General features: G+C 37.3%; 1 protein-coding gene across 1 annotated transcript in view; it reads left to right on the forward strand.

The window, feature by feature from the left end:
• The window catches only part of LOC111501941 (uncharacterized), a 30,587-nt gene extending 11,998 nt beyond the window's left edge, over positions 1-18,589 (forward strand). Inside the window, exons 6-10 of the mRNA XM_074174872.1 lie at positions 3,125-3,265; positions 10,406-10,600; positions 14,412-14,591; positions 16,759-16,962; positions 18,309-18,589. Coding sequence (XP_074030973.1) covers positions 3,125-3,265; positions 10,406-10,600; positions 14,412-14,591; positions 16,759-16,962; positions 18,309-18,383 — 795 coding nt within the window. The 3' untranslated portion in view covers positions 18,384-18,589. The remainder of the gene's footprint in view (positions 1-3,124; positions 3,266-10,405; positions 10,601-14,411; positions 14,592-16,758; positions 16,963-18,308) is intronic.
• Positions 18,590-20,581: the final 1,992 nt, after the last annotated feature.

Consider the following 20,581-nt stretch of genomic DNA (forward strand, 5'->3'; position numbering starts at 1 on the left):
AAAATCCCGATTTTCAACTAAGAAAAAATATCGTAGTATGCCCTGAAACTTCAATAAACATTACAAATTTTGTCCCAAGGTAGATCTTTTAGTACTTGACATTTCAAAAAAAAATTATTGAAATCGGTTCACAACTTCAAATTTTAGGGGGTGTTTCCATTAAAAATGGGTCACACTGTTTGTCTCTTTGAATTATCATCATTTTTTTATGATCTAGGGTCTTCTTAGGTATTGAAGAATGAAGTTTACTAAGTAATCCAAAAAAAAATCCACTCAATTGTCTCGTCAGATCACACTTTTTGTAACGCTCTCGTCAGACATTCACCAGCTTACTCCCCAGGCCAAGCGCGCATGAAGAAGTTTTACTTGGAAAATATCAAAATTTGATTTATCATATGCTAACTTGAAAACTATTCGTAAATTCATCGATGAGCGACGTAACATCAACGCAATATCCTGTCCGCCTCCTATGACAAAGTTCCCAGCGCAATTCCTGCGACAATTGTAAAGGGAAAACATTATTGCTGTGACCGATCCATGATATGATCTGATAATTATTTATTTATCGTCTGATAAATACCTGCCAGGTAGTTTCCTAGCGACTTGACTGAACACAAACTTGGTTTGTGTCGTGGAAGCGATGTTGCCAAGTCTTAATCATTGCTTTCTTGAACAGTAAAAAAGTAAATAAGCCGAGGATATGTCTTCAAAATTTGGTAGAATCGTGTCAAAAAATCACGTTCATGATGAAATAGTCTTAGAAACAATCGAAGAATTATGTTTGAACTAGCTTTTGCCCCCTGGGTGGAAATTCCTGATTCCCTTAACGCTATACAAAGAACCTACCTGCATATTTCAAGATTTCAGGTTCAGTAGCTTCGACTTTTCGTTAATATGAGAGCGAGCAACAGCTAGTCATTCATATTTTTTCTTGAAAAATACAGAAACTGAAAGATTATGCCAACTGCACTGAGTAATGAATAGCTGCGAGAATCGAATTATGTTACCTATAAGGAAATTCGCAAAACTAACACAACCGTCGTCGACGTCTGCCCTCACGCGTCTGCCCGCGTTCGGGTCGCGTTCTCGCTTCAGTGCTTAGACCGCTCCTCCACCCCCGCGCATTGTCCCCCCGTGTTCTTACAGTAGACGCGATGCGTAATGGCTTACTGCGTTGCGTCGAATTAATCTTTTCGTGATAATTTCCAAACTATTCGTCCAAATTACTTTGTGTTGAAGACAAAGTTTATCTATGTTAAATACTTAAAAAGACAATTGTATACATTTTTATAAAACTTTGACAGATATTCCAAAATGTGCATTATCAGGAAAGTATCCACTTTAATTGTATTTATGGCTCAGTATTCTGCATATAGTGGATACCACATAAGAGGTAGATATACGCTATCGCGGACTTTCATTTAGAACTATTTAGGACAATCTCACTTATTACTTATCGTTATATTATGACCAAAAATAAACGAAACCTTCGTGAATTGTAGCCTCTGTTATTTTGATGTGTAAGCTGTTTTTATATAAATTTTCATCCAAATCCGTTCAGTGGTTCAGGCGCAAAAAATCCTCAAACATACATACATACATCCTCTCAAACTTCCACATTCATAATATCAGTAAATAGATGCTCATTATCTTGATGACGTTCATTTTGAGGTATCATATATACGTTTTTGTCATGACTGAAGTATTCAGTGGTATATTGAACATCATGGATACGTCTTTTTTTTCAAATATACTAATTTATATATGATTGAATGAAAATCAACAAATACTACTAGATGAATGTTGTTATTATTATTGCAAAATGACGTGGTTTCAGGTCAAACTTGAAGATATCATTTCAGGAATGTGAAAAATCACCAATTGTTCTGATCCTCAATAAAATGACTTCTATATGATGTATTTATGACCTGCATTCATCTTGAAGACTTTTGTTTTGGGATGTTACATATTTTTTTCAGGATTGCAATAAAACGTAAAACAGTTACTTCGTAAGTATATCACATATCTCGGATTTTTTCGAATCTATGAGAATGCGTACTATTTTACTTAATGAACAATCTTTATCTGTAGTGATGCATTTAAACGTTAAAAACTGAATATTTCATTTCCGTCTCATTGTAAACATATAAAAAGAGAATATTTAGAGATGGAGGTTATAAATGATCCAAATACATCAATTCAAGGTCATATGCAGAAACGATCAATTATTTTGATATTAAACAGCCTATCAAATAAATTATATGCAATAGGTGTCAGAGGGACATCTCTTGCATGGGTAATATCATATATGAAGTTCAGGAAATTATATGTGACATGGGATGATACGAACTCTGTTTCATTCAACGTAGACATTGGAATTCCACAGGGCTCAATTTTGGGACCCCTGATTGTTCTGATTTATATCAATGATTTACCCCAACATCTAGGTACAAAATCGAAATCACTTTTTGCCGATGATACTGAACTAAACGAAACTGAACTCAGTAAGTCGTAAATTTACGAAATGGTGTCACGCAAATAAACTTATAGTCAATGCCTACAAAACGGTGTTAGTTCAATTCTTCAACCGAAGGAAGAAAAATTTTAACGCTACCATCCAGAAACAATAACAATTGTCTGCTTTTTGTAAAAAAGAAGTAGTCTGAGTTTGAAACTGATTTAAAGTGTCACAATTACCCAAAAACATGAATTTAACGCATCATGTTGTTTGACTATCCTCAACTAACCTGAAACCGGTATCTTAGTCCTTCGTACGAAATATTTGGTTTACTTCATTTTCTGACGCGAATCGTCAATTTCACTGTTATTTTCAATGTCCGAACTACTCAAAATCTGTTGAAACTCGCTTCTAACAGCCTGAGAATAATTTTGTTTATTTGTCATCCAGAGTCATCATCTGATGCTAGCTTGATTGGCGAAACACGCGTTAGAAGACATTATTTTCGTTCTGGGGTGTCCCAATTTCAATTTATGTAAGTCTGGGTAAAATTCATGAAATCTGGCAACCTCTGAAAAACTCGAAGTCGCGTTTTATGAATGATTTAGTTCTTGATTACTACGAAGCTAGATATCGCGGTGTGCTGTGCCTGGTGGTTTGTTTTGATTACATTCAACAGATCCTTCCTTTGTTTTTGCGTGGATCATCGGATACAGCAGTAAAAGTAAGCTGCACGAATCCCCCAAAATGGGCTGCTCAACAACCGTGGTTAAATATTTGGTGTTTTTCTTCAATGTTATATTTGCCGTAAGTATAAACTGGGCTATTTATATGCAGGTTTATCCTGTTTATGTTTTTCTTTTCACTTTCATGTTGCCGGAAGTTTTCCGATAGTTTGTTTTGGCAACATATTAAAATTGCATACAGAACAAGTATTACGCTGGGAACGTTAGTTGAAAATGATGAAGACAGAATATCGAGAAATCAGGAGTATATGAATTAAAGTGTGGAACGTGCCCTAAGGTATATATTGGTCGAACGGGCAGAACATTCAGGAATCGAATCCAAGAACATCATACGAGCTATGTAAATAGGAAACCAACATTTTCAATTAATTTTTTATAAGAAAATCATATCTCTAACGAATAGTTCGAAATTTTGCACATAGAAAATAAAGGTTTGAAACTGAAGCAATGTAAATAATAAACTTGAAAATTCAAACATTTTAATGAATGTCCAACTAGATTTGAATAGATTACCATAAATGAACTTGTTCTCCTAAAAACCGAGGAAGAAATATTATTGATTTAGATGTGAGATAATATGCTTCAGGTAATCATAATTGAACAGGTCCCTTAGATAGAAATTTATGTAATTTTTTGGAGGTAGTCTCAATTATGGTTTGAAGTATTCAAATCACTTGACAAAGCTACTGTGCTAGCGAAATATGTGATATATTTTTCAAATTAAGTTTGTGGAAATCGTGAGGTGTAGTTTTTGAGAAAATAGAAGAAATTGTTATTCCAAGAATTTCTATTGGGTGTTGTTCGAAGATTGGATATAATCGACACGTGAATTATATGAAAACATACAGGAAATTCCACTTGAATTTTCACAAGAGAGAGGAACAGTTTCTAAATGTTACTTCAACAATCCACAAACTGAAAAATACATAAATCTTAATCAACAGGAAATTCTATCGAGTGTGTAATGTGAACTTTTGGAGAGTCTAATTAGTCCGTGGCAAATCGAATCGAATAAATCAATTGGAAAAATAATTCTGTTCGAAAAATACGGCGAATTTTCCTTTTTGTCAAAAAATTCTAATTTATTCATCAATTTCAATTTTGTTCCCTCCAAAGTAGTCCCCCTCAGATATAATACACCTGTGTCGATCGTCGCAAACCACGTCACACAAACATTGTTAAAACGTAAAGATGATACTGACGCTCATTACAATTCCAAAAAACCCTGTATATATTTATAGTCAACCTACATCTACTAAGTAAACTATCCTGTACACTGCTAATTGAACATCTACCTTATTGATGCCAATTAAAACACGATCCAAATTGAATAATTATCCTATTAAAACAACTAATGATTGATTAAAACGGTAGTGAGATCGTTATGCAAATTTCTAAACGGTTTCAACCAAATTCGTATTGAAACTTTTTCATGAAACTGAGGGAGACTCAGGTGACGATGAATGGATTAAATTAGAGCAAGATCATCAATTCAGATTGATTTTTTCATATATCACAAGAAACCATAGCCCAAAAAACGAAATCATCACCTCATCACAATGAGATTTGATAATGGTACCAGGCTGAATCAGAAAGGCATTGCTGGATTTAATCAAAGTATCTTTCCCCGTGGGTTGCGGATATAGGTTGCTGATAGGGGAACGGCCAGGGGACTGGAGGCCCTGTCCGGGAAGCCAATGTGGCCTTACGGACGAGGTCGCCGGACTCTTGGTCAGTGGCAAAAATAAGTAAGGTGAGGGGAACTAAAACTCCCCAAAAGCCTTTGCAAAGCATGCCACCGTGGACCAGCCTACCCAAGCTAAGGTGTAAGGAAACGTGCCGACAGCTGAATGGTCGCATGATGATATGCGGTCACGAATGATCCCCTCGGAGAACTGGGCGGAACCTCATTGTAATCAGGCTACCTCTGGTAATGCGGGGCTCTGCCAGAGGTGACCAACTCTTCCCTTGCTACTCGTGGGAACACACAGGAATGGAACAAACACAAAAACAGAAACAACAAAAACAAAAACCAAACCCGAGGCGGGACAGAAGTGTTCACCTCAATCTAAGGCGGTGGCTGGGGATGAACAGAAATGTCCACCCCAATCTACCGCTTGGAATGGGACTGGATATAGCAGATCACCTCGTGATGTAATACAAAGGCCAAGGCGTGAGCGCATTTGCGGCGCCTGAGCCAAAAAGAGAAAGGGAGCGAAAGACGCAGCGGTGGCAGCAACTATAAGTGCACCCTCCTCTTCCCCACCCCACCTCCAACAGCAAGGGTACTTTCCGCGGCAAGCGCCAAAAGCTCCGCCTTGAATAAAGACAAGGAACTGGCAGCCCCTGCAGGAAAGCTTCCTCACTTGTTGAAGAAGCCGCCAAACGAAGGTAATGTCGCTGCACTTTCCAAAACCTTCGCGGAGGCCACCGCGAGACACCTCAAAGGTTGCCAAAGAGAGTGTGTGTTTGGCGAGTTTTGGCCTACACCTGCCGAAATGAAGGAGATGTCTTCCACAGACCTGTCTGCCTTCCTGTAAAGGACAGGATGGACGATGACCTAGGAGGACAACTCCTCGGGAGGATATATAATGGGTCACATATGACCTGAGTGCTGTAGGTCTATACTCACCCTCCTTACTCCACAAATACAGATACAGATAAAGGATCTTTCAACAGGGATTTCGACAACAGATAAAGCCTATTTTACTGAAGATACATCTGCCAAATCAGTTGTCATTCATTAACTCTGTATTGCCCAATCACCATGGACGGATATAACATTCAACAAGTGCAGATGATGAAATTGTTATATCAAAATGAGTGTTCTGTAAGGGCAACGTACCGCGCGCTTCACCCATTTCACGGTCGCTATATTTGTCCCATATAGAGAGAACTATTCGCGATGTGGTGAATAAATGTGAGTCCACTGAACTGTCCAAAACATCGCCGGTGTCTGTGCAGAAGAATCCAAAACAGACCACAACTTGGCGAAATTTGCGTAGTGACTTAGGCCTACACCCGTCCGAAATTCAACTGACCCAGGAATTGAAGGTAAACGACCATAAACAACGACTTGTATTCGCTGAATGGGCTCTGAAGCAGTTGAAAACGGAAACTCTGTTTCATAGAAAAGTCATCTTTAACGATGAGTCCCATTTCTGGAATGAGTACGTGAACAAGCAAAATTGTCGAGTTTGGGATGATCCACATGAGATACAAGAGGGTCTAATGCATGCAAAAAAGTCATTATTTCGTGTTGATTTTAGCCTGATGAAGTTTGATTTACCAATCCAATATCTTACATCTTCTTGAGGGGAGATTTCACTTTCTCTGGTTTGTCACTTGGGTCCAGAAAAGCGTTCGTGATTTTTCGGTCGACCAATCCTGAATGTAGCTTTCAAAACTGTTGGGTTGACGAAATAGTCTAAAATTCATGAAATGAGCTGCTAGGATTGTGACAGAAAGTATGTGGGCCAAACTGAGTGAATTGTTATAACCTGATGAAGGAAAAAAGTTCAACATAATAACTTCCATGGACCAGAGAGGTCCGGTATTACTCAATATACTTTGGAGAACGGCAATATAATATGCGAGAAATATTTTGAAATATCATAACCAGTACACGCCTCTTCAAGGCGAGGCCATTAGGTTCAGGGTCACCAGGGGCTGCCCTGGAGGTGGGGAACTATCTCCCCTTCTGTAGTCGCTCCTGATAGAAAAGTAGATCTGCAAGCTTATATAGATGACCTTGTCATCTTGGCAAGGTCCAGGTCGGGAATGGTAGCTTGTAATATCCTCCAAAGCGCGTTGGACGTTGTTCACAGTTGGTGCCTGAGGGAGCAGATGTCTGTCAATCCCAGCAAAATTGTGTGATCCACTTCACCAGGAGGAGAAAATTGGACTTCCCTCACTTTCCCTCAATTTCAATTGTGAGGTCATTCCATTTGGAACGGAGGTGAAATATCTTGGCATTGTCCTTGATAAAAAAGTCACCTGGAACGCTAACTTGAAAAAAGTTTTACACAAAGCCAGACTGTCTCTATGGACATGTCAAAGGATTTTTGGTAAAACTTGGGGTTTAGGATACCGATGTTAGAAATAGACTCAAATGTTTACTTTTTTTGATGATGCAGATGAGAAGAATTCTACGTTGAATCTACAAGGATTCGTCTTAAATTCCAAAAAATTGATTGAATCAAAGTATTGAAATCAAAACTTGAAAATGTCCGGCAGAAAAAGAGCTGTCAACTCTGCTTATTCTTTTCTACAGTAAAATTCTGGATCAATCAAAACAAAAACATTAAAACAAAACTGAACATAAAATATTTGACACAAAAACAACTGGCAACTCTGTTTATTCTTTTCTACAGTCACATTCTGATCAATTGATACAAAAAATATCAAAACGAAACTGAACAGAATCATCGTTGATTATGAAAAAATAAATATGTGGAACTGAATTTTGAGTCTACTGAAAAACCAGCGTTTCAAAGAGAAAGCTAACGGAAAAATGTTCAAAGTGAATGCAATTTCCGACAACTTCTCAATGATGCATATTAATGTCTTCAATAATTATAATTAACATCAGGAACAGTAATTTGAATTGTGTTTTACTTCCTCCGTGAACAGGAAGTCAATTTTTACACGTATCCACCTACACACCAAGGAACTTCGGCATGATATGAATCTTCAAACTCCCTGATGGGGTTTGAAAATTGTGTATGAACATTTGGGATGGAGCTTTGCTGCATTAAATGAAATCAATCGAATTTGAAATGAATAAAATAGAGAAGTAGGTGGCCAAAACTTTTCTTCCCAGAAAATACCTTTTTCAATAAAAAAAAAACATTTTGACCATGTGCACACAATATCGTTTCTGTCATGAAATGATTCGCGTTGATAGTGGTTATCCTGAAATGTGGCTTACCTATAAGCCTACAAATATCGAGCACATCAAGAAATAAAACAATCAATACCAAAAAGTACCCGCTTTCAGAAAAGCTTTGCTGTTAATAATTCAGGGAAATATCGATTCATTTATTACAGGTCAGATATGCATTGTTTCAGCTCGTCAGCGTAAATGAGTGAACCTGAATAAACTATATTGAAGGTTTAGAATATATAGCAGAACTTTTCAAGGAGTAAACATACAAAGACTCAAAATACATGGCGATAAGACTTATCTACGTAGTATACTCATAATTAACGTTCTGAAACTGTTCACAAACAAATATTGCCTTCATGAGTTTTATCACTATGTAAATAGCAAATCAAATCAAAAATAGTTCAAATATTCATTAATTACTACATCAGATTCGGAATGTTTTTCATGAGTCTGACGAAACAATTTCCTAGATTCAATCCTCTGATTGAAAAAAAAAACAAAATATTGGTATTTTTCAAAAAAGAAATCCCTCAACAACACTATGTAAAAATTGAATTACATAAGAAATTGTTCAAATTTTTGTTGATTACTACATCAGATTCGGAGTGTTTTTCATGTCAGTGGCCGAAACACGAAACAAAACACTTTCCTAGATTCAATCCTCTGATTGAAAACACCAAAATATTGGTATTCTTTAAAGAGAAACATCTCAACAACACTATGTAAATAGCAAATTACATCAAAAATAGTTCAACTATTCGTTAATTACTACGTCAGATACGGAATGTTTTTCATGTCTTTGGCCATGAGTCTGACGAAACACTTTCCTAGATTCAATCCTCTGATTGAATAAAAAAATAAAATATTGGTATTTTTCAAAAAAGAAACACCTCAACAACATTATGTGAATAGCAAATTACATCAAAAATAGTTCAACTCTTCGTTAATTACTACGTCAGATATGGAATGTTTTTCGTGTCACTGGCCCATGAGTCTGACGAAACACTTTCCTAGATCCAGTGCACTGGGTTATAAAAACCAAAATATTGGTATTTTTCAAAAAAGAAACATTTCAACAACACTATGTAAATAGCAAATTACATTAAAATAGTTCGAATAATCGTTAATCACTACGTCGAATACGAAATTTTTTTCATTTCACTGGCCCGTGAGTCTGACGGAACACTTTTCTAGATTCAATCCTCTGATTAAAAAACAAACAAAATATTGGTATATTTCAAAAAAGAAACACTTCAACAACACTATGTGAATATCAAATTACATCAAAAATTGTTTAAATATTCGTTAATCACTACATCAGATACAGGGTGTTTTTCATGTCAGTGGCCCATAAATCTGACGAAAAAAACACTTCAACAACACTATGTAAATAGCAAATTACATCATAAGTAGTTCAACATAAGTAGAAGAACAACAGAGTAGCACTCTCCGCTGCCGAGTTGAACTTCGCCCTTTATTTTCTTAAATATATTATGAAGGATTTTTTTTATGTATCAAAAGAGGAAATAATAAAGACGTTATTATTATTATTATTATTATTATTAAATATTCATTAATTACTACATCAGATACGGAATGTTTCTCATGTCAGTGGCCCATGAGTCCGATGAAACACTTTCCTAGATTCAATCCTCTGATTGAAAAAAAAAATATTGGGATTATTCATAAAAAGAAAAACTTCAACAACAGTTTCAGAAGGCTCTACACTACCATCAGAGATTTTTGAGAAAAGATTTTGGAATATCCTAGAGTCGAAAAAGTCTTACTTGAATGATATGACAAGAAACTGAAAAAAAATGGATTTCACCTATAATAAATAAAAGATCAATCGAAAGTTCCAGAAATGCTTTTGAATTTTGTCGGATATTATGTTGGACTACTTGAATATGGGGGGCGGGTATCAAAAAGACAGATCTACGAGATCTCGTATTTCCTTGAGTTGGTTAACGTAAATATAATACTGATAAACTCAGTATGAGAAGCTGAAGATGTAGATATGTAGATATTCTTTCGATCATACATTGAAATTTATACCAAATGAGGAAACATTCCTTCAGCTAACAGATTTTCATGATTACTCAGTAAAATTCTGCTTATTAATATCGATTTCACATTCAGGAGACAGTTGCCTCATACTTTTCAAAAATTAGCGTGAAAGTTGAAAAAAAACTAATTAACTAGTCTATTGTGTGTCTATACTTTTTTACATAATTTTTGAGATATTTTGAACATCCAAATTACACTATGGGGTACAAGAAAACAAATTTCCTATAATAAACATAATTTTTGCAGATTTCTGGTGCATCACTAGTAGCAATTGGCGTGCTGCTCAAGATGAAGAACACCGACATACAGAATTTCATTCCGGATAAGTACCACTTGGGTTTACCACCACTCCTCCTCATCGTTATAGGAGCAGTTATATTCATTACCGCCTCTTTTGGATGCTGTGGAGCCATAAAAGAAAACACATGCATGTTAACTACGGTAAGATTTTCATGTTACTCTGAGTTACTCAAGAAACTACTGAAATCGTACGTTAGAGGATTATACAGATTTTTATTGAATCACGATAATTGAAATGCTTCGAAAACTGTCAGTAAAAATGTAATATATTAACTGAATTGAAAAACATTGATATCGGCACCTATAAGACGTACATGATTGGATGATCAGTGAACGTGAAGTCTCAAGATCCACTTTGATATTTGAATCCCATTGAGAATTTTATCACACTGTGTTCAGATCCAAGCAGATTACATTCAGAATGAAATCTGATCCTTGAGATACCAAAAATAAAAGACAAGAGCAAAATAGACATCCAAGTCAGGTCTGAGTTGGAATATATGAAAACTTTTATACAAGTATATTCTGTGATAGTGAGTGTACACGGTTTTGATGGGAATTTTGCCAGCTAATCATTTGCTTTGGTTTCACTTCAATGAATGAAAGTGTTATGAAACTGTGAAAAGGAAACTGACATCTCCTTTGATCCAATAGAATATAGATTATTTCTTGATTCTCAGCACTTGTTCTGTATCTGTAGAGAAGGGAGGGTGAGTGTAAGCCCATAGCCACATGTGACATATTGTACATACTCCCGAGGAGTTGTCCTCCTAGGTCATCGTCCATCCTGTCCTTTCCAGAAAGGTGGATAGATCACTGGGAGACATCTCCTTTATATCGGCAGGTGTAGGCCAAGACTCGCCGAATACACACTCCATAATATGGGTCTAGTGTGTCCACTAGCCCCATATTATGGAGGTGTTTCCTTAGTTGACAGTGGTCGGTCAGAAATTCTACTGTTGAGCGTCGATTTTTCCTGGTCATCGACAGATATTTCTTCGGCGCCAGCTTCCCAAGGTCGCCCAAGGTGATCCTGGAAACATTGCATTATTTGATTCCATCCCATATCTTTTGGGCTTGATCATGGGTGTAACATTTGGCTACTTCTCGTAGGGGCCACTGGGTCCTAAAATTCTCAGTCCAGCCGTTTTCTTGGCTAAAGAGTCGACAATGCGATGACCTTTACTCCTGTCGTGCCCTTTAACCCACCTCAGTATAATGTTATAATCTACCGAGGCTTTGGCTAAATCTTGGTGGCACTCTAGTACTAGCCCTGAGGTTACACGTTACCGCGCTGGTATTTTTTCTCATTTCTCACTTGATCCTTCGGCTGATCTGAGTAATCTGGAGTACACTCCACATCCTGAGCCTTCTTTTGGTTTTTGAGCCATCTGTATATATGCGTATTCCATTTGTAGCATCTGACTCTAAGTTCTGTTTCATTTGTATTTTGTAGGGTCTATTAAACACAAACCTGGGTTCAATTGCATTACTGGCTGCCTGGAGCAGAGGTAGCGCAGTAAGCGCTTCTCATCATAGGCCCGGCTTTAATTGACCCATTTCTACTTCGAGGTTATTCGTTATTCTATCAGCTGATTCTTAATGAGTTCGAACTCAAAATTATACCACAGAAACTAGTCAAATGGAATAGGGCATGGAAAATGGTTGGCTCTTTGTGGTATTTCTTGTTCCAAACTAGGTATTTTGGAACTTACAGAATGCACTTAATTTTATTTGAATCTTTCAAATGAGGATGAGAACACTCACACTAGTAAACGTTTGATAATAAATGCCTTCAAGGTTTATTCTCCAGATTTCATCCGTTCAAAACTGAAACTTTCAAAACGAGAAGGTGGCTCAGATGGTTACACATGCCTATCTACCATGTATCCCTAGAGTAAAAGACAGAATTGGAAAACTCTTGGGGAAATACAACATTGAAACGGTTTTCAAACCGACCAAGAATATACAACAAAGTCTCAGGTTGGCTAAACACGAAAGAGACCCACTATAAGCAGCAGCAATGTTTGAAAACAGAAAACTCATTACACCCAACAAGAGATAACATAACCGAATGATACGGGAGCCAGTAGAGATCCACAACACATGAAAAATATCAGCAGAAAAGAGAAAGCTGTAAACCCCACCGAATACGGAATCACATTCTGAAAAGTTCAAGAATAACAAACATCATGTCGACAGAAAGAGAAGGGTAATGTTACTGACGATTCATAGCTTCAGGTTTTTTTTGTATTGAGGACCAATCACTAACGCTACAGAAAAATCCTCAAAGCGTTTCAATCTGAGTTTTATGAAGCATCAAAAGTTGCTGAGGTGTGTACAGCTTTCTGGTTCGGAACAGTGTTCCAAACTTTTGACAGCAGCCTTTGCAATTCCGGCAATATGATTGCGCCAAGACATATCAGTGTCCATTTTATCCTCTACAAACTTATCGAAGCAGAAAGCAGAATTGTCATTTATCTTTTTGTAGGGGACCGATGCCTAGGTTTTCCTGGCGTTTAGTTGAACCTATTTACTCTCGCCCCAATTCGGAATCACCACTAGATCCTCATTAGGATAAGCAATTAGCACAACAAACTGCCTGAATAAAGATGAATACGCTCTACGCAGTCGTAAAACCACGTCATTGAAGATAAACTTAAGATAGATATATGAACCTTAGAAGAAGCTGGCCACTAGCATCAGTGAAACGTCAGGAAAAAATCACAAAAATCGATCGTCTTCAAACCCGAATGTAAATAGTGACGCTAGAAACCTAGGCCGCCAAAGCCTTAACTATTTTGTCCTTTTCTGTATGTTCCCATATTATTTATATCATTTTCATGCGAATCATTTTTCAGAAGATGAAAAATCGAATCTTACCAGAGAACATCCTGAACCACATTCGAGTAAACAAGTTCTAGTTTATACTGGTAGATTGGTTGTTTCATGGTTTGTTCTCCAGTTCAATCATATTAGTTTTTTTTCAACAATATTCAACAAATGATCTATCAAAATCAGTAAAGAGTTTTTTCTATTCGTTATTAGTTTAATGTTATTTCAAGCCAAAGAATATCATTTGCATGACATTGTCTGTATCTTGTAGAAAAAAAACAATAAAGTTTTTATATTCATTTGTGACTGTTTAATGATTCTCTGTACATAAAAACTGTTTTAATGTAACGTAAATATCTTGTTCAGTAACATTCAAAAAACATACGAGTGGATAGTTAAACAGGACACCTAGACTTAATGTTGGTGCATGTTTTCCTCAGTCCGTTGAAAGATGTCGTTTGAAAACAGTTTTTGGTCAAGTAACTAGATTCACCTCATTTGATTAGAATTACAACTAAATCGACCCACATGTCAAACATTTTGTTGTACTACATACAAGTCAAAACGATCTTTGTTGGTCCACCGCGCTTGAATCGGACGGAAGTCTAACATGCTTTAAAAATGCTATACAACTCACTGAGTTGCACTGTTTGCTGGTCGAACTAACTCTAATGAATTTTTGAATGAATCGGCGTTCCTATATAGCCAATTTTCAAAATCTGTCAATTTCCTAGTGAGTAGTTCGTTGGATAAATTCATTTTTGAATGAATTTCTTTTCTCCCTACTACCATATCTGAATGTATTCCACTGAAGCTAATCCGAAGGCTACAGAGTTGAAAATCAACAAGACTGGAATCAGGGTCGCGAGGTAGACAGAAAGTTGATTCCTCTCTACTTGTTCACTAATCAAGTTCACAAGAAATTGCATGATTCTAGAGACACTCCTAATTGTCTTCTTCCTTTCCTCGTTTGACTTCCAACTTCTCCGTTATGCTGAACAAGATAGAGGAATAACTTCCAAAAAAAAACAGCTTCAACAATAAACAATGAATTATTATTTATAAGCTTGATTTGTAGTTGCACACTGTTTATTAAAGGAATATTTGTACTTTTCAGTTTGCAATAATCCTTCTCACCCTTCTGATAATACAAGTAGCAATTGGAGCATTCGCTTTCTTGTTGGTTGGAGATACCCAAGATCTTCGTGAGTCTGTTAGACAAGTCGTTAAAAATTCGTTCGATGATTACAACAACACCAAACTTGTCAAGGACGAATTCGACTTCCTTCAAACCTTTGTGAGTATTATACAATTCGAATCTGCTACCTTATTCAATACAGGAATAGGATATATCTATCGGAATCTATACTCATCGAAAATAACATTTTGTAGTAGTCCTATTTTTGGTATAGTTTCCATCAAGAGGATTTGTAAAGATGATCATTTCAGTTTTGTGAAGGTTGAAATGCAATCTGATGATCCTAGACCTTTTGTAGAAACAAAAAGTATTTGTCATATAACAATTTCAGTATTCGAAGTAAAAATTTTGATTTTCCAGTTACAGTAATCAGATTAAGTACAGCTGCCGGACTGACTCATGGCCGGTGAGAAGGCCCACTCTCAATACAATAAGTACATTGTATGTACAGCTACCAGACTGAGTCATGGTCATACAGGCAGCTGGGAGGGTTAAGGGAGGGTTTCTTACCGGCCATGACTCAATCCGGCAGCTGTACTTATTGTATTGAGGAAAGGGTTCCTCACCGGTCATGATTCAGTCCAGTAGCTGTAATTGAGTTTGAAGTACTAGTACCTCAATAATCAGGGGTAAAAGAATAATACAACTGTGTATCATCGGCATACATATGATATTTGAGTTTTTTGAAACAGGTTGTCAAATGAGAGGTGTAAATTTTGTAGAGGATAGGTCCAAGGATTGAACCCTGTGGGATACCTGAAGAAATTTTATTGAAATCTGATATGTGGTTCTCCACTCTGACAATTTGTTGTCTATGTGAAAGATATGAATCAAAAAATGTCATTGTTATGAGAAAGTTCATTATAATGTTATATATATATCGAAGTAGTTGATGATTCAAGGTATTGAATGCTTCACAGAAGTCTATCAATATTTATTTATATAGAAGGAATACAAACGGGACTGATTCAAAACAGTATTCGCACATTTGTTATTTCTCTATATCATAATTTATATCTATAAATAGTTTTTAAAATTGTTACGATGTTTAGTGCATGAAGTGAATGAAAATGGTGCACTGTGTTCTATTTTGTGTAGCTTTCTAGCATGTATGACATTACGTTTTCCTCGTTTACCTCCACGTCTTCCCTGGAGTGCTCCCATCTCCTACAATAGAAGATAGTATGGTTTGGGTCGCGTGCTCCGCAATAGATGCACAAGGCGTTTTCCGCTTCCCCGATACGGTGGGTGTATGTCCGGTTAGGAACTGTGTCGTATGGTAGTCCACCCTTTTGTGTCTACATTCCGTCCACACGCTTATATCGGGGATCAGTACTTTCTTCCTTTGTGCCACCGCTGTATTTGCCCTCCATCTATCCTGCCACTTCTCGAGTGTGTTCCTTCTCAGTTCTGCATTCATTTTCCTGTTCCTGTTTTCGGCTGTCCTCGATTTGGAGGTCAATCGGCAACCTAACTTAACCTAACCTAACATAACCTAACCTGACCCAACCTATCGTGACCTAACCTAACCTTTTTCTACCTTAGTCGCTTCCTGTGCTATTCTCCAGTACCAACGTTAGACATTGCTCTAGGGACAGCTGGAATATGGCTCAGATGGGAAAGCTTTATAGCGCTGTGGAATGTCCTTTCCCCACAAGACAGTTCGGAGAATCACAGGCCGATGGGTGAAAGTCCTGTATAGCCCGGTAAAACCTCCCCTTCTCTCGCCTGTAAAAATATACATACACATAAACATATATACAAACAAATACCAATCAAGTCTGTGTAGCAACAACATGTTTTTTTCAGGGGGATGGAATTTGACAACGCATTGTACATGTTGCACCTATGCATTGGAAAGTTCAAAATATCAAAATCCGAATGATGTTTATCAAGCCAAAGCTTGGCTTCAACAGTATTTTTTTCGTTCAAAAGCAATGCTTTTTGAATAAACAAAATTCCTATTCATCAATTTCCTTCACACCAACAAAAGTTGCTTCACTCGAAATGTTCTATCCCACAAACTTATAGCCCGACAGCTGTAAAAGTTGTACACGTGTCTTTTGAAGGTTAGGGTTAACTAATAATCATGTAGATTCGATACTGGTAGCGCCATCTGTGTGCTAACCTAAAAACTTTTCAACACACCGAATACGTCAATGAATCGCATAGTAAGATTAAATGAGGAATTGGATGTCCCAAAAGTCAATGATTTGAGACTAGTACATGTGCTTTAACTTGAAAACGTGTCTTAATTAACTTTCAGCTCGAATGTTGCGGAGTGGATCGACCTCAGGATTGGAACTGGGCTAATGAGAAACTTCCAGACTCTTGCTGTACCAGTAGGGCAAACTGCACCCTCAAATCGAGTGATTGTTACAGAAAGGGTTGTGCGGAGAATTCCTACAAATGGTTCAAAAACGGATTGGACTTGTTAGGCATTCTGGCCATCGCTGTTGCATCAATAGAGGTAAATCATAGTTTTCGTATGAGGTTGTGTCCGTTTTTATGACTCTACTTCTAACTGTAATAAAGGGCATAAAACTTTAAGTTGGCAACACTTCGTTAACTGGCAGCAATTTTGTCAAATGATTAATGTTTAGTTTGGTTTGGTATTTCAATATGAATAGACTGACGGACTCGTGAATTGGCCTCCAAGATCGTGCGATTTAACGCCGCTAGACTATTTTCTGCGGGGATATGTGAAGTCGCTAGTCCACGCCGATAAACCAACGATTGATCATTTGGAGGACAACATTAGCCGCGTTATTGCCGATATAAGACAGAAGAATGAAACTGTCAGGCATGTCCTATGCGAATATCCGGAGTTATTAGTGCTAGTATTCTTCCTCCAAACTCTTATCGGTGTTTCTAATAACTAGAACATCCAAGAATGGTAACCTTTTTTTTTTCAATTTCATGCATGAACTTTGCATTCGAATATTTGGTCACAAAATCCTTTGCCTCACTATTAATCGTGTCAAAAATAGTAGAAACCTCAACCAAGAATCGGATTCAAGTTCGTGGAAAGTAATTAAACTCTTCTCACGCTCCCTTTCAAAGCAGCTCATAAACAAATCAACCATGAAGGGACACATAGCTGCTTATCGAATGGTAACTCTTTGTTATTTTCAATTTCTTACGTGAACTCTATTTACGAATATTTGAGAGTCACAAAATTCTCTACCTCACTCTTATTCGTGTCAAAAATAGCAGAAATCTGAACCAAGTGTCGGATTCAAGTTCGTGGAAAGTAATTAAACTCTTCTCACGCTCCCTTTCAAAGCAGCTCATAAACAGATCAGCCATGCAGGGACACATAGCTGCTTATCAAATGGTAACTCTTTGTTATTTTCAATTTCTTACGTGAACTCTATTTACGAATATTTGAGAGTCACAAAATTCTCTACCTCACTCTTATTCGTGTCAAAAATAGCAGAAATCTGAACCAAGTGTCGGATTCAAGTTCGTGGAAAGTAATTAAACTCTTCTCACGCTCCCTTTCAAAGCAGCTCATAAACAGATCAGCCATGCAGGGACACATAGCTGCTTATCAAATGGTAACTCTTTGTTATTTTCAATTTCTTACGTGAACTCTATTTACGAATATTTGAGAGTCACAAAATTATCTACCTCACTCTTATTCGTGTCAAAAATAGCAGAAATCTTAACTAAGTGTCGGATTCAAGTTCGTGGAAAGTAATTAAAGTCTTCTCACGCTCCCTTTCAAAGCAGCTCATAAACAGATCAGCCATGAAGGGACACATAGCTGCTTATCAAATCATCAATGAATATTAACCTTCATTTTTGTTTCAGTTGATTGGTGCTATATTTGCCCTTTGCCTGTCAAGTTCCATAAAGAACCAACTTCGCAGGGAAGCATATGCGTGAGGCGCTATCTTCAATCCCAGGAATACCTGTACTGTTTATAAGTGAATCATTAAATAATAACTTGAAAAACACACGCTGCTGCCGTTCCATCCTTCACAAACAGAAAATGCTACAGTGAAAAACGTGAAATTTCAATTTGAACTTGTTAGATAGTTATGTTTAACATACCTCAGGAAAATGATGGAATATATACCTACATTCCCCTATTTCTCTCCTCAATTAGATAACCCTCCCATTTTATTTTCATGGAACAGAACGCGATAAAACTTGGGTTAATAAACATAACGTTGAATTTTCTTGAGGACAACAGACATTAGCAAATTATTGGAACTCTCATAACTTGTTCTGTTACTTAAAATCACTGTTTCTCTCTTCAATAAGATAACACTCCAATCTTCTTCATAAAAACAGAACGTATGATGAAACCTAGATTGGGAGTCAGGGGACACGATGGCAACAACGTAGGAAATACGATGGCTCATGAGGAAGCCGCCAAAGGTATGAACAAAACAGAGGATACATGGGAAGCAGGAAAAACATATACGAATAGCATGTTAGATGAGAGGAAAAGGAGGCGGATGTTCTACAGATTTTGTCGGGGAAGGCTGTCCAACTGCTCAAGAGACATGGGAACTTTCCGGGATACCTGGCAAAATTCAACCTGGGTCCGTAAGTTTCCTGGCCTTGTGACTATGGGGAGCCTGAAACGGCAGAGCCTGTGATTGATAGATGTATGAAAGGGGATAGGATTGGTTGGCGAAAGTGGAAGGAGAGGACGGACAGGATGAATGGTGAAATTATGTTGAGAGATGTAAATGGGAAAAAGGATGAATGGATACGATTTGTGAATGATTGGGCGGACAACGTGGTGGAGGAAGAAGTAAGAGCCCACTAACTAGGAGGAGAGGTTACGGTCTCCCAAGTCATGACAGGAAACGAAACTGCTTGCTTGTAAATATTTCCAAGGAGGTACGATAATGATGATGTACAACTGGGATACATGGGTTGGGCCAAATAGAAATGTTAGTCTTTGTTTTTTTCTCATATTTATGTCTGCCTATTATGAAGGAGCTAGAATTGTTAGCTTTTGGTTATATTTGATGTACTATGGTTTGATGATTGTTTGTAATTTTTTCGGAAATGAAGGAATTGGGTCTTGTACCCGCTGATTCGTTTCCCCGTATTGCTGACGCCTTGCACCGGTGGAAGGGAGGGGGTTCGGAGGAGTAGGGGTTCCCTTGGCAGTGATGGTGCTAGATAGGGGGAAGATGCCTGATGCAAGGCCTACGGGCTAGGGTATCAAAAGCAATGGCTTCATTCATGTCCCTATGGACATGTCGAAGGATTTGTGGTAAACCTTGGGGATTAGGTCCCAAATGAATCCATTGAATTTACGTGATTATTGTCTGACCGATGATTTTATGGAGCAATTGCCAGGTGGCCGGAGGTGTTACAGAAAACGGCTCGGGCGAAGCTCTGTGACTCACAGAGACGGTTGTTTGGCCATCTGTGGTACCACACCTTCAGCAGCTATCAAGACCCTTCTAGATCTACCTCCTGTCTGAATTTTTCTAGAGAGAGAGGCTAATTAGAATGCATATAGACTTGTGCACATTGCCAATAAGGAATATGCATGAAAAATAAAATGGGCTGATTTTTTTTCCTGAGCTTTTAAGGTCCTAGTATTACACTCAATTTGTTATTTTCTAATTTAAGATGTATTTAATTATTTAAAACATAAATCAAAAAGTGAAAAATTTACGAGTGAAATTCAAATTTGTAAAATGCCCCACCATTGGTCGAAATGAAATGTGACGTCATACGGCATGTCCTGTCAGTCACCTGTGATTTATTTCATACATTCAGGTTGTGTTGGAGAGAAAAATTGGTTGTATTGCTATTCTAGCTTAGTTTTCTAATATTTCAATGTCAAGAAATACTAAGCGTCATCAACAGCAATGACGGACAACGGATAATCTTCCAAAAATAGATGCATTAATGATGACCACATATTTTGCGTCAAACCCGGAGTTTACATCTGCTGAGGTTAAGGGCGTAAAAGCTGCAAGGTAATTATTGTAAAACATGGTATTTTTAATCTAGTAAATCTGTTTTTATGCAAACATGCACTTATGAAATTATTTTCCTCAATATACCCTCAAATGTACGTAAATAAGGTTATGAACTTTAAGGTTATG

The sequence above is a fragment of the Leptinotarsa decemlineata genome, unplaced genomic scaffold (assembly GCF_025532065.1).
Source record: "Leptinotarsa decemlineata unplaced genomic scaffold, Ldec_3_MD MMD2_P_RNA_scaffold_12, whole genome shotgun sequence".
Taxonomy (NCBI): domain Eukaryota; kingdom Metazoa; phylum Arthropoda; class Insecta; order Coleoptera; family Chrysomelidae; genus Leptinotarsa; species Leptinotarsa decemlineata.